General features: G+C 42.8%; 1 protein-coding gene across 2 annotated transcripts in view; it reads left to right on the forward strand.

Moving 5' to 3' along the window:
- The first annotated feature begins 392 nt into the window (after window positions 1-392).
- ANKK1 (ankyrin repeat and kinase domain containing 1) overlaps window positions 393-13,681 on the forward strand; it is a 238,602-nt gene continuing 225,313 nt past the window's right edge. Inside the window, exon 1 of one of the 2 annotated variants that reach the window (XM_085647356.1) lies at window positions 393-692. In XM_085647356.1, the coding sequence (XP_085503482.1) occupies window positions 505-692 (188 nt within the window). In that variant the 5' untranslated portion in view covers window positions 393-504. The remainder of the gene's footprint in view (window positions 693-13,681) is intronic. The other variant, XM_085647357.1, reaches the window with a different exon arrangement.

Raw genomic sequence — 13,681 nt, forward strand, 5'->3', positions numbered from 1 at the left:
AAGGATGAACTCAACGAAAGGGAGAGAGGGGGATTATTTGACTCTCGTTTAAGACTTCCAAAAAGCACAGCAAAAAACACAAACATTCACAGGTATAATATACTGGGCTGAACCAACAATGGAGAAACAGTCTCCAATTCATGGAAATGAAGAAGGATGGCGGGTGTCACAGTGGAAAGTGATGTGTGCTCAAATGTCGAATGTTTGAGAGTGCTTAAAGCACCTGAAACGAAGGAAGGTGCTTTGTTCGCTGGGCCGGGGATTCCCCTGCCCACACTTTCTCCTTCCAGTTTCCTCCTGGCTTGGCACGGGTCCACGCGGAGTCCCGGAATGCTTGGCGGCGCGTCGAGGAGCCTTGACTGCGGGCCAACTCGACGAAACCTCCTCTAGCCGGTAAACCGACTCACGCGGAGCACCACACCTCCGCCACAACTTGTTGACTCTCGACGCACCAGGAAGTAGTGCTCACAAAGCGCTGGCTGCTGGCTCGTGAGGCTGCCAGCCATGGACACCGAAGAAGGCCACTGCCTGGGCAACCTACTGCTATTTAACCGGGACGACTTTGAGCCGGAATGGACCAAGGTGGCTTGTGGCGCTTTCGGGCACGTGTTCAAGGTGAAGCACCGTCTTTGGCACACCGTCTACGCCATGAAATGCTCCCCGACCGTAATGATGGGTGCGAGCATGCAGAGGTACGGTTGGGCTTGCTCTCGCATTTCTTGAGCGCGTGTCAGCAATGGTTGAGAGGGGCGTAACGCTGGATCCAGGGAGCCCCACTCCGGCCAATGTCTGTAAACATGCAGGGGTTTAAGTGGGCCGGGTCTTACCGGTGCCCATCACCGGCGATTCTTAAAAGCAGGTGTCGAGACAGGTCAAATAGACTAGTTATAGTTCTTTCACAATCCCCCCCCATTTCAGAATTTACGCATTTTCAATATGCATGGCATGGTTGTTGCTTATTTATCTTATGCAACTAACAACCATTGACAAAGCCAATAGTACTGGCTTGTTGTAAGTGTAATGTTACTTGCGGTATTATATATTTGGATTGAAAGACAGGGTAGCAAAATACCAGTGGGAGGGCACACTAAGCTAAGCATAGATATTCAGCTCACCCGATTTTAAGCCAAGTCCTTAATTACATCAGCCACACCCCTCTGAGAGACCCTCCAGTTTTTTTATCCCACTTAAAGCCTTGTGAACGTGTGCGAGATGTGGGAATCACCAGATGCTGCAAGGGGGGCATCATTTTGCGTTACATCGATGGTTGCCTGTGGTTTCTGTTTTTTGTAGGGACACTGGGTTTCCCGTCGTGGGGTTGTGTGTTACAAATCCTTCTTGCTGGATGAGTCCGTTGTTATCCAGTCCAGAAATTCCCTCCACAAGCCATCTAATATTAACGTTTAATCCAGCATGTTTAATTGAAGGGAGCATGTACTGCAACATAACTGCTAACATGTAACTGGGGTTTCAGTGAATATCCAGGACTGTAGCATGGGGTCTCTGGTGACGCGGAGTCATCTGATTACCGTAGTCGAATTTGAATAGCACAAGTTTATTGAAACTACAACTTTCAGAGTGCATTTTATAATTGAGATTACAGCTCCCAGAATGTAATTTAATGTCAAATTAAAACACACACACACACACACACAGGACTCTCAAAACGCCGATGTAGTGACATTAAGTGGAACCCTAAGCACTAGTGCTAAAACAAGGGAATTACAACTAATCGGTAGAGGGGTGTAGAATTCGCTTTAAAGCATGAAACATCACTCGTTGTGGCTGTTAGTTGATAAATGCCACTTTATCTAGGGTGAAAAATAAATGAGAAAATACTATGAGCTGCATCATAATTGATGTCATTAGCTCTTTGTGTTTACCGACCTGGGATTTCATCCCACAAGCAGTGCATTCTGGGCGATGTAGTCTTGTATTTCAGTCCAGCCAGCTGGACTAACACAATTGATGACAATGATTTATAAATGAACACCCCAGAACTGGAATTCTGGCGCCTTTGAGCCATCTGGCAATCTAAGCTGGGGCCAGGGGGCCGAACCCACCTGTGGTGTGCACTGCCATTCTAGTTTTGATATCCATGCGCATTAGCATATTGTCCAGTCCAGGTTTCTTACTCTGTATTTTGGTACTTTTACTCCTGTTTATTCCATGGTAAATTTAGGACTAGAAGCATCAGAATACAAAGAAAAGAAACGGGGACTGCTGCTCAATCATAGAACTGGTATCCACGATCTGAGAGCACACATGTTTTTGATCGCATGTTTCCAGGGCCACAAAAAGCCCTTTCTAACGGGTTAAAACATAAACGACGCAGGTATACCCTCTAGAGGGCACAAGACGTCAATGATTGTATTTTTATATCTGTTCTTAAAGAAAACGTAGCAGTAGATTTGCAATTAGAGAAGTTTAACAGAGGTGGTCAAGAAGTGCTCATATCTGAGTGCTGTTGTTTACTAAGTTATAAAATCTTCCAGTTCTGAAGTCTCTTCTTTACACTGCCCCTCCGTGTGATCTTGGCCAGCCCGCAAAGCATTCCGGCCTCTGTTGTCCTTAAGTGTAATTGGAAACTAGCTCAACCGGTAGCACATACAAGCAGCCTCTATGCAGCAAATGCGGTTGATGCTTTTAAACAAACAGCACTCGATGAAAAGTATATTGCTTGTTTTTGTACTGTTATTACACAGCTGGCAACTAGCCCCCAATTATGAAAATGAGTTTCAGCCAGGCCTCCTTTTTTAAGACAAACCCTCTAAGTCTGAAGGGACGAGTAGTATGACTGTGTCCAGTATACATAAGTGACGACAGATCCTAGCAGGGTAAGTGATGTTTGATGAACAGTCAGGCCTAACTGAAGTTCACCCTCATGGCTAGAGTTCGTTGAAAACGTCGTTTTATTCAAATCTGCTAAAAATGTTACTGTTTCTTTGAAATACAAACATCAACACAGTTAGCTAAAATGCATTAATGTTGATGGAAATACTTTCATACTGTTAGGAGCAAGTAAAATGTTGCAAAATCAATTCCATTCTGGAGGGCAAAGGCGAGCAGGCCAGCAAATTAATAGGAAAAGCTAAGGTCTGCATTGGCTCTAGGGGCCATAATATGGTTCTAGCCATCAACATATGTCGCACTTAAATCATGCAACACACATCATGTAAAATATGATAGACTTCTCAAAAACAATTTATTGTGCAGAAGTGTTTCAGGTTAGCACATTCGATTCTATCACTGCATTCAGTGCAAATATGTTGGAAGATGCTGATAGAGCTTTGACGTGGCATAAGAGTCCTTGGAGGGTAGGCCCAGAGGACTAGGCTGGTTTTAGGCATCTGACAGGAAAGGGCACAGAGACTGAGATGGTACTGTGGGATCGGGATTACTGAAATGCCAAGGGAAACACGGGGTGGTTTTTAAAGAGCTTTTGAGTCTGAAATAGTCATTTTCCAGTCTCAGTTCCAAACGTAGGGGATTTCGCCAGCAGGAGCCATAAGATTTGCCTCCCGAATCTCTTGCATCCAGGCAGCCAAAAGATCCCGTGTTTTTTAAACTGAATTTTATATAGCGCGAACTTGACCTGAAGGTATCGGGTATCAGAGCGCTTTACATAGCACCAGTTACATTACATGAGGACACATTCATTTTTGTTAGGCACGGGGGGATTAGGTGATATGCCCAGAATCACAGGATGTTCAGCGTCATTGCCCAGACTCGAACCCGGTTCCCCAGATTCGAGGTGGACCGCCCTAGCCGTTAGGCCAACTCCTGATGGATAGGGGGCAATCCAGTGGGGTGGTGTCATCGGTGCCACCACACTGGGCACTGACTTCAGGGGGCGCTGTGTTGTCACACATATATCGTGGAATTAAAAGCACCTGCTGCCTCGTCCCTTGCCTTCAGCAAGTTTCAGGCAACAATAAAAATGTCGAGAAATCTCTGGCGATTAATGGACCTGCGGGGGATTGATCGAGTTTTATCTAGTGGAAGTTTTGACTCATAAAGTAATGAAGTAATGCAGAGGGTTAATATGCCTGCTGCAAAGCATGTGCACCATGCAAATCACAGACGTGCCTATATGTAAATAGTTCTGCGGGTTACTGCTTTGTCCGTGAGATCCTTTTATCATTTGCAATGTATGAATTAAAATCCTAATATAGAACATTGAGCTATTAGCTGTCATCAAAGAGCTGAGTGGAAACTGTAAGGTATCAGTTGAAGCGTTGATTTCCCCCCCCAGTATTTCACTATCCTAATGTAGCAAAATGGGTTCATTTGGGTTGAAATCAGTTCTTTTAGTAAAGAGAACTCCCAAACATGGTGGTACATTTTAAATTCTGAGTTTGTGCTTCTCCATATCAAGCACTTTTAAACTATACCCAGTATGAATGACATGTGACTCCTATACCTTGTTGTCCTCTTTCTTATGTAACATTTCCCATACACTGATTAACACGCATGATTCATTGTCTCTGTGTGATGTAAAGTGTTACGACACCCTACACTGGTATGAGTAGCTCTATAAAACAAAAGAAAAGCATGTGAGAGAATGGTTATGGAGACTTGAGGGTCACGGTAATTCATGGCGAAGGAGGTTCTTTGGGGCATCAACAAACAGACTCACACTGGGTGTCACCAGCACTAAAGCCGGCCCTGGGGCAATCATATCGGCCAGGTAGATTGGTGAATCTGTAGATCGGCGAATGACCTTGTGATCAAGGCAAAGAGTTTTAAAGGTCTATCTTTTCTTTTAAAGGAAGCCAGTGAAGCGGTTTTAGCGCCGAAGTGATATGATAAGGATATTGCAGACCAAACAACGAGCGACCTCTCATCATTTTTAGCTCTAGCTTTCAGAGGGGTTTAGTATGGAGAGGCAAGCATGTAGGCCATAGGAGTAATTCAGTCGGGCCCTTGAAGCGTAGCATGGGGGGTGGGCACAGGGGCGGTTGCTCTGGGCGGAAAATTCTTAGGAGCATTTTTAGGGGTGCGAAATTTTAATAGGGGTGCAAAAATTTTAAAGGAAAGTGGACTGATACTTTTCTTGCCCATGGCGCTGGCAACCCACACTATGTCACTGCGCATGGCCACAGCGAGGATGAGGGCCATTTTTTTAAAGAAGTAGAACAACGAAAGAAACCCTTGTAGCAGGAGGAAACAGTAAAAAACTTTTTTTGGGTGTAATTTATATTTATTTGAGGCATGAATGATACCTCACTATCAAAAGTTAGACACAGATTGCAGGCAATATTCAGCATGCTCTAAGTGTGCCCAGTTCTTCAAATCAAAGAAAAGGGAAGTGTGCAAGGACTGAGGGAGCCCATGAGCAGAATTTCAGTTTCTTCACCATTCAGACACATCCAATTTTCCTGCAGCCAGTTCTACCCTTGGCAAAGGTAGTGGGACAAATTGAAAAGGTTGCCAAGCTCATCTTCAAGATTGAGATGGAGATGTGTGCCATTGTCATAAATGTGATAGCAAATCTTTAGTCTAATATGGCAACAATGGGGAATATATAAACAGTGAATAGTGCTGATAACAAGAGGAACCCTAAGGTACATCAAAACTGTTCGTCTAAGGAATGGCTTATTAGGACTTGTTTTGCAGAAATGAGACAGGCCAGGCAGTTCGTCATATGCCAGCAGATGTTGGCAGCCTTTCGTTTAATATTTGGTGTTTGATGTATTGGATGAACCCGGGATTTCTAAGAGGACAACGGTTCAAGGGTAACCCTGGTTGCATGGGATGATTTTAACTAGTGTCTTCTCTGTGTATGGGCAGGGTCGAGAGCTACACTGAAGGTCAATCAGGGGGTCATTTGATTCCATGTTGGAGGACAACTGTCAAGTTACTTTGCAACACAAGGATGGTCAAAGACGGGTCTGTGATTTGATTGTCAGTGTCTGCAATAGGTCTGTTTATGATGGGTGTGACAAATGCATGGTTAATGTTTCGAGGATGAACTCAGTGGGAAGAAAGGTACTGATCATCCTGGCGGTGTAAGAGGTGAGAGCCCCAGGTTGATTATCTTGGGGTTGCTGATGCCCCAATGTGGTATGCAGCCGCGGCCCGTGCAGGTAAGAGCGGTGGGGCGGAGGGGCCGGGAGGAGGGGGATTTCAACAGACGACCTCGAGGGAAAATCAATTATTTATTTAATTTTCCCTCAAGGTCATCTGTCGAAATCCTACACCACCCCACCCCACCGCTCTTCCCTGCACGGGCCGCGGCTGGTGGTGTGGAATATTTTTAAAGGTGGTCAGGTTATTCCTTATAGCAACAGCAGAGATGAGCGCAATCTATAGAGAGAGGGCGTACGCAATAAGGTATCGGATCGAAGGGGCAAGGCTCCTCTGCTTGTGGTAAAATTCAGGTATTGAGAGCCTGAAGAGTGTCAATTTCATTGGTAATCATAGTAGATAGTCACAGAGGAATGACATTGGAGCTGGCATGCAAGATGACAAGCAATGAGAAACCATCTTTTTGTAGATGAGTAAAATTTATTTGCCTGGGTTTGCAGATTCAGCAATTCATGGTATGGAAGTATCCCTTCTTTGGTCTAGTGCATGATTTGTACCCTACGGAGTGTTCCGGACCATCAGTGCTGTCATACGGTGATTACTTAATGTTACAACCTCTGTCCAGGGCTTTACCCAGGGCCACTTGAATTATGCGTCAGGGGAGCACCGAATAATGGGGCAGGGTTGACTAAATTATGCAGCAACAAAAGACAAAATAAGGAGCATAATGCAGCACATTTTTGATAGTATTGCTTTATTATTTTATCATTTTTACAAATGTTGATACTGATTGGGCAAAGATTTCACCTCATTAGTACCAATTTAACATCCAAATTCATGAATAAACAACTTAAAGATGACCAGCTAACCTTTGTAACGGGCTTTCCACTGCGTGCGAACACGTATCACCATGTTTTTAGTAACCTTTGATCAGTTTGAGATAGAATATTTGTTGTTGTTAAACTCTGCTGATTATGCAGCAGAAAATGGGTTGTGTGACTGGCAAATGCAGCAAATTCCTTAATTATGTGAAAAAAGCAGTGGCCGCAGAACTGCATAATTCCAGTAGCCCCGGCTTTAACTTGTTTTTTTCATTTGGGGAATACTATAATTCATACCATTTATTGGCCTTCATGAGACACTTCTTAGGAGTGTAGATAGCCTAGACTACGTGAGACTTTTTCAATTTCTAAACTCATTCTTTTCACTCAACCTAAATTTTTTGGGGATATAAAGGTATGCTCTTTTTATCTTCCTCTCATTTTATTTACGGATCTCCTGATATTAAGAGCATGCTCTGAGCATTGAGCTACCTGGGGATTTTAAATGAGTTTTTCAGCAGGAGCGGCTTGCGTCAGGGAAAAGAGCCAGGGCGAGGGGTGCAAAATGGGACGAGGGAGATAAATGTAAAAAATAAAAAAGTACTTAAATGCTGACCTCTACCATCGCATCTCCTTCTCCTCTCCTCTTCACTGCAAGATGGCACAGGCTCCCAGCCTGCCCTGTGGCCAATCCTGAAGCTGCTTATGATTTGTGCTCCAGGACAGGCTGAGAGCCTGTGCCTGCTCTCTCCAACCCCAGCAATGCATTTAGGGTTTGGAGAGAGCCTCACTGCGCATGTGGGCTTGGCCGGCGTGAGACGGTCGGTCATACCCACATGCGCACTGAAGGCAGTGAACCTACCACTCCCCCCGATGTCTGTCATCACTGTGACCCAACCCCCAAAAATTTGGCACAAGGAAAATACAACGATAATAAAACAGGTTTTAAACCCATTTTTATAGTTTTATTTTTCATGTTTTGGAGAGTGATGGAAGGGGGGAGTGACACTCCTTCGCCATAACGAAGAAGCTGCCCCTGTTTTCCAGAGAACGTGTTATCAAGAGCAATATGATCTATGTTTCAGCTTTAATTTAACAAACAAATGCATGTTGGAGCCGGGTGTCCTGGTTTGCCTCAATTAGACTAAAGACGATGTGGCTGATGAAAATACAAAGTGAATTGACATGTGGTGTTCTGGGTGCCTTGGACAGGGCTGAACTGGCCGCACAGAGCATCAGATGTTTCCCTGGCAGGCTGGAAGGGTGGGGGCCGGTTTTACAGCAGTGGAGGCCGGTTTTATTACTGGGGGCCGGTTTTGCAGCAGTGCTGCAATATCAGCCCCCAATAACAAAAACAGCAAGCTGGCTTTTTGTGGTAATATAAAATAAGTCCATTGAAGCCGAGGTGTAGATGAAGAAGATGATATTTATTGAAGATGGATTATAGATGGTAATAATCAAGTAATCAAGAGTCCTGTAGATTATGGTGCGAGCCCCACCAGGAGCAGCTCCCTAGCTGCTCAGCCCATATATCAACTGACACTCCCCAGGCATCCCAACACTCTGTGACCTCACCACTCATACCAACATTCTACAACATCCACACTTGCTGAGCAGCAAGGACCATGAACTAGGAAAGATGCATTGCAATGAATATAAGATAAAACACATCTTCCCCCTTATGAATAACAACAGAATGATACATCAAGAAGTAAATGTAATAATCATATCAATAACAATACATGAATACTAAATCAATAAATAGGCATATCAATAATATTGGTAACAATACAAGCAGAAGCTACGAAACACCATAAAGGAAGCTAGAAAGGCACACAAAACATTAAATGAAGATATGCCATAAATCGTACGGAATGAAATGCTAAGGAACGCTACAGTGATAAAGGAGAAATAGGAAGATGAGAGTGACACAAAACGCAGTGATAAAGGAGAAGACATCGTAGAGAAGAAGCAAATGAAAGTGACAGAAGACACACACCTCTTCCCTTTTCAGGGCACCAGGACAATAAGTAGAACTCAAACCATTTTCAGGGCACAATGAAAAATAAGTATAAAGGATGCAAAGTGCATACACCAAAAGAAACGAACCACGGAAACAACGTTCAGAGTCACCATCACACCAGTTGGCCAGACACGTATGAAGTGAAGCTGGGAACAAAATATTAAAAGGTGGAAACAACAGTCAGAAAAGACAAGAGATACTCCCAACAATAAAACAAACAAGATTTTGAAAGGAGAAGGGTGAAAAGAACACCCGCTAGGAGTACAGACAAAGGAAAATTTGAGGGAGACCTCACATGTCAGACCCACACAAGACTTTTGCGCAAAATTGAAAACTGAGACAGACAAAATTCATTAGGTAATTTTCATTGAAGATCCCAAGTAAAGGAATCTTATAATCTAAACATATAAAGTAAAAGTAACATGCACTAAAAATATGTAAGTAACATATTTAGCAATGTAAGTGACGAGTCCACAAAAGTAACATGTTAAGATGGCATGTCACATAGCTAATAAGCTATAACATCATACACATTTCAATTCAGATAAATGAAATCCTTAATACTTAACATGTAAGGTGACAATTAAAGTCACATAACCAATAGGCTATAACATCATACACACTTCAATTCAGATAAAGGATCCCTAAAAAAAAAAACTTTCAAGCAAAGCAACTATATGCTATGTAATGTAAAATAAACAGAAACAAAGGTGACAATTAAAGTCATATGGACACAAAACCATTAAAATCACGTCTCTGTAAAACTTGGAGGCAAGGTACATTGATTAAAAAAACAGGAAATATAGGTGAAAAATTAAATCATGTAGCAATAAAATTAATTAACTCATTCAAACAGATAAAATTGGAATGTGTATTGTTTAAAGACCTTGTCAAAGGAATGTCACCGCAAAATACCATGAAAAAAACAAGCAAGTTCAAGTTGAAAAGTGGAAAACCTTCTGTAAAGACGAGGCGATGGCTCCAAGATGCTTTTCATGTGAAGTATTTATTAAGAGGTAGAGAGAGCCGTCCCAACCGGCATAGCTACAGCACAGAGTCCCAACTGCCCTCTAGAGAACCTCAGAGCAGAACCAACTTAAGCATTCCGTATGACATCATGATGTTCTCACAAGTCTCTGCCAGTATCCACATCACATCACCACACCTCCCCCCTTTTTAATAAAAAAAAACTTATAACGGTATAATAATACAATAAAATGTATAAAGAGGGAAAGAGAGAAAGCTAAACATAGCACAATATAATTTATACGTAATCTCGTAACCTGCTTGATTTTGTATGAATTCTGGTGCTCCTTCTAATACAACTATCGTTTCTTAAATTATCTTTTTCTTTTTCTCCATTCTTGTTAAAATAACAAGGATCCTTAGCTACTCGAGAGGTATTCCACCAATTTCCGTTGGCCAACTTAACAGCATTCTTCCTAATGTCCACAACCTGCTGAGAATCTAGAAACTTTGAAAGACCTTTTCTGACTGACACTGGATTTTTTACTCTAACCCAATCCCCAATGCAAATACTGTGGACATCTTTCTCACTAACAGGGTCAATTCTTTTACAAACTTCAGATGATTTTTTATTAGCAGAATCCCACATGCTCCCCATGTCACTAACACGGTGGAAAGATTTCACCATCCAAAAAGGATAAACCTGCGAAGGAGCTTTCCTCCCTCTCATGAGTTCGAATGTACTAAAATTGGTGGCCACATGGGGCGACGTGCGATATGACCAGACAAGATCATTCACTGCTTGGAAAATGCAAGTCTTTGATCTAAAGGCTGCTTGGACACACTCTACAACAACTCTATTGAATCTCTCGGTTTTACCATTGCTTTGTGGATGATAAAGGGGAGTTCTAGTGTGTTTAATACCACAAGAGCGTAAAAAACAAACCCTCTCTTGTGAGATAAATTGCACACCGTTGTCTGTAAGAATTTCCTCCGGAAAACCTTCCCTAAGGAAGATCTTATTGAGACAAGTGATAACACTTTTGGAATTGGGAACGCTGATGGGTTCAACCTCAACCCATCTAGATAAATGATCAACAAGCACCCAAAAATATTTAGAGTTGGCAGGGAGAACATGGAAAGGCCCAAGAAAATCCATGCCTATTTTCTGCCAGGTTCTCCCGGGAGGAGATACAGGAGAATCAACAGTGCCCTCTAATACTAGAACTTTGTCACTAGAATTGCACCGTATACACTGTTTAACCAACTCATCAATTTGAGAGTCCATCCTTGGCCACCAAAAATCAGACCTCACCTTGCTTTTAGTAATAGTTGCACCCAGATGACCCGCATGAGCAGCCAAAATGATTTTATCCCGGTAGCACGAGGGAGGCACAAGTTTGTCACTTCTAACAACTTTTCCACCTTCGAGAGAAAGTTCACTGTTGACTTTCCAGAACATTTGAAGATCTGGAGAAAGAAGTTTCTCTCTTGGCCAACCTCACTGAGTATAACATCTTTATCGACTTCAGTGACCCAGTCTTCTTCTGCAAATGAGAGGATGTCATGATTGACACATGCTACGAACCATTCCTCTACATCAGTTTCCCAATCTTGCTCATCTGTATCATGAATAGGAAGCCTAGATAAACAATCCACTCTGCTATTTCTCCCTCCAGGAATATGCTCTACCATAAATGTATATTCTAGTAATTTGGCCGACAACCTGGCCAATCTAGCGGTGGTGCGTTTGATATTCTTTCCAGACAAGATGTCAACTAATGGTCGATGATCAGTTCTAAGGACAAAAGATCTGCCCCACAAATACGACTTGAACTTTGTTTTTCGTGGCAATATTAGAAAACCGGGCATTCTTAGGGGTGGAAGATCTTTCATGCAAGATAGGCAATATAGTTCTAGAATATATTGCTATAGATGTGGTTCTTCTTTACATGTTTCTTCTTTTAAAAATTGTCCAGCCATCAATCAACAGTGTGGGCAGTGTGGAAAAATGGGTCATTTTGCTAAAGTCTGTATGAGTAGCAGGAGTAGAGATGTTAGATGTGTAATTAATGAAGAAGACAATGTTTATGATGAAGATGTTATCAATCAGGAATATGTTGTAGTGGTTAAGAACCGTAATGAAAAGGGGCAACTAAACATCCCTGATCCTGAAGTTTTGGTTACGATTGAAACGAGTCAAATTCGGCTTCTAGTTGACACAGGGGCTCGTATCACTATTGTGGCGCAAGAAAAGTATCAAAGGTTCTGGTATCAGAAAAGGTTATTGCCACCGGATGTTCTCACAGTAGCCTTTGAAGGTAGTAGAATTGAGTTGTTGGGATACTTCTGGGCCACTATCAGGGTTTTAGGTGAAACCATCAATGGGAAGGTTTATGTTGCTAAGAGAGGGATCAATGTTCTTGGCCTCGTCCAACAAGCAGAGTTTGGATTAACCATCAAGCCTGGTTTGGAGAATCCCGTTTTTATTGACAAGCAGCTTGATCAGAGTCCTATTCATTCCACTAAACATTCGGCTTTCTTGCTGAAGTAGTGAATTTTCAGACATTTATTTTTTATTCCTTTTCTTTTCTCATATCTATTTCTTCTTATTAATCTATTTCGGCCTACAGTTTTTTTTGTCTTCTTTGACAACATGCAGAGTGTTATTGCACCAGCGCCTTTTCTACAAGAACCTGGAGATCCTCCTCTGGAATGGAAGTTATGGTTTAGATCGTTCAAGGCATGTCTAGGTGCAATTGATGGTTAGAGATACAGGCCTTAAAGGAAAAATAACCTAATGTATTACCATCTAGGGGTTGAAGGACAAAATGTATTTGATCATCTACCTCCCTACGATCCACCTGAAGGTGAAGACCCTGACGAATTTCAGACAGCAGTAGCACAATTGGACAAATATTTAATTACTCACAATTGAATGGCTAGGATGCCAGCAGTCAAGACGTACTATTTGTTGCTGAATGTAGGCAGGCGGCAGGAGTGGTGAATGCGGCAGAAGTGGCAACTCAGCATCCCATCCTCGTCGCCACTGTAAAGACGAGGCGATGGCACCAAGATGCTTTTCATGTGAAGTATTTATTAAGAGGTACAGAGAGCCGTCCCAACCGGCATAGCTACAGCACAGAGTCCCAACTGCCCTCTAGAGAACCTCAGAGCAGAACCAACTTAAGCATTCCATATGACGTCATGATGTTCTCACAAGTCTCTGCCACACATCACATCACCACACCTTCACACTGTGGAAAACCTCAGGAGTTAACTAAAAAGGAAACAAATTAGTTTCAAAAAGCAGGGAAGTTTGTCAATTAAGAAAAACGATTTTGCAGTGAATTCTGCGCACCGATGTCTTCAAACTCTGAAACAGCGTGTCATCAGAGGGTTGCACGTAGGAAGGAGAGCGCTGAATGGCAGCAGAAAAGAAAACAGTACCTTGATAATCACGGGACTGCTGACCTTCATTGGCATGGCAAAGTTGCCAAGAACACAGAGAACTGTTATGGTGGTTATGAAATTGGAATACAAAAGTGTTCAGAAGCGGTGGTACTGAAGAGCCACTAGATGGCGCTGTCAAATAATTTTCATTCACAGCGTGATGTAGATCCAAAACTTGTGACTTTTTGCCGATGTCAAGATGGTGGCACATATAATGCGTCGTGCGGGGTGGCTCTCAGCACGTTAAAGCACCAAACCTTGCTGGGAAGCTATTCTGACGCGGAGGGAGCATCACAGAAGAAGAATGAAGAATCGCAGGAGGATCGTGCACAGGTAAGGATGCACGTGCACAGGGCGAATGCATTCTGTGTTAGCTCGAGCTCCATTC

The sequence above is a fragment of the Triturus cristatus genome, chromosome 3_2 (assembly GCF_964204655.1).
Source record: "Triturus cristatus chromosome 3_2, aTriCri1.1, whole genome shotgun sequence".
Classification (NCBI taxonomy): Eukaryota; Metazoa; Chordata; class Amphibia; order Caudata; family Salamandridae; genus Triturus; species Triturus cristatus.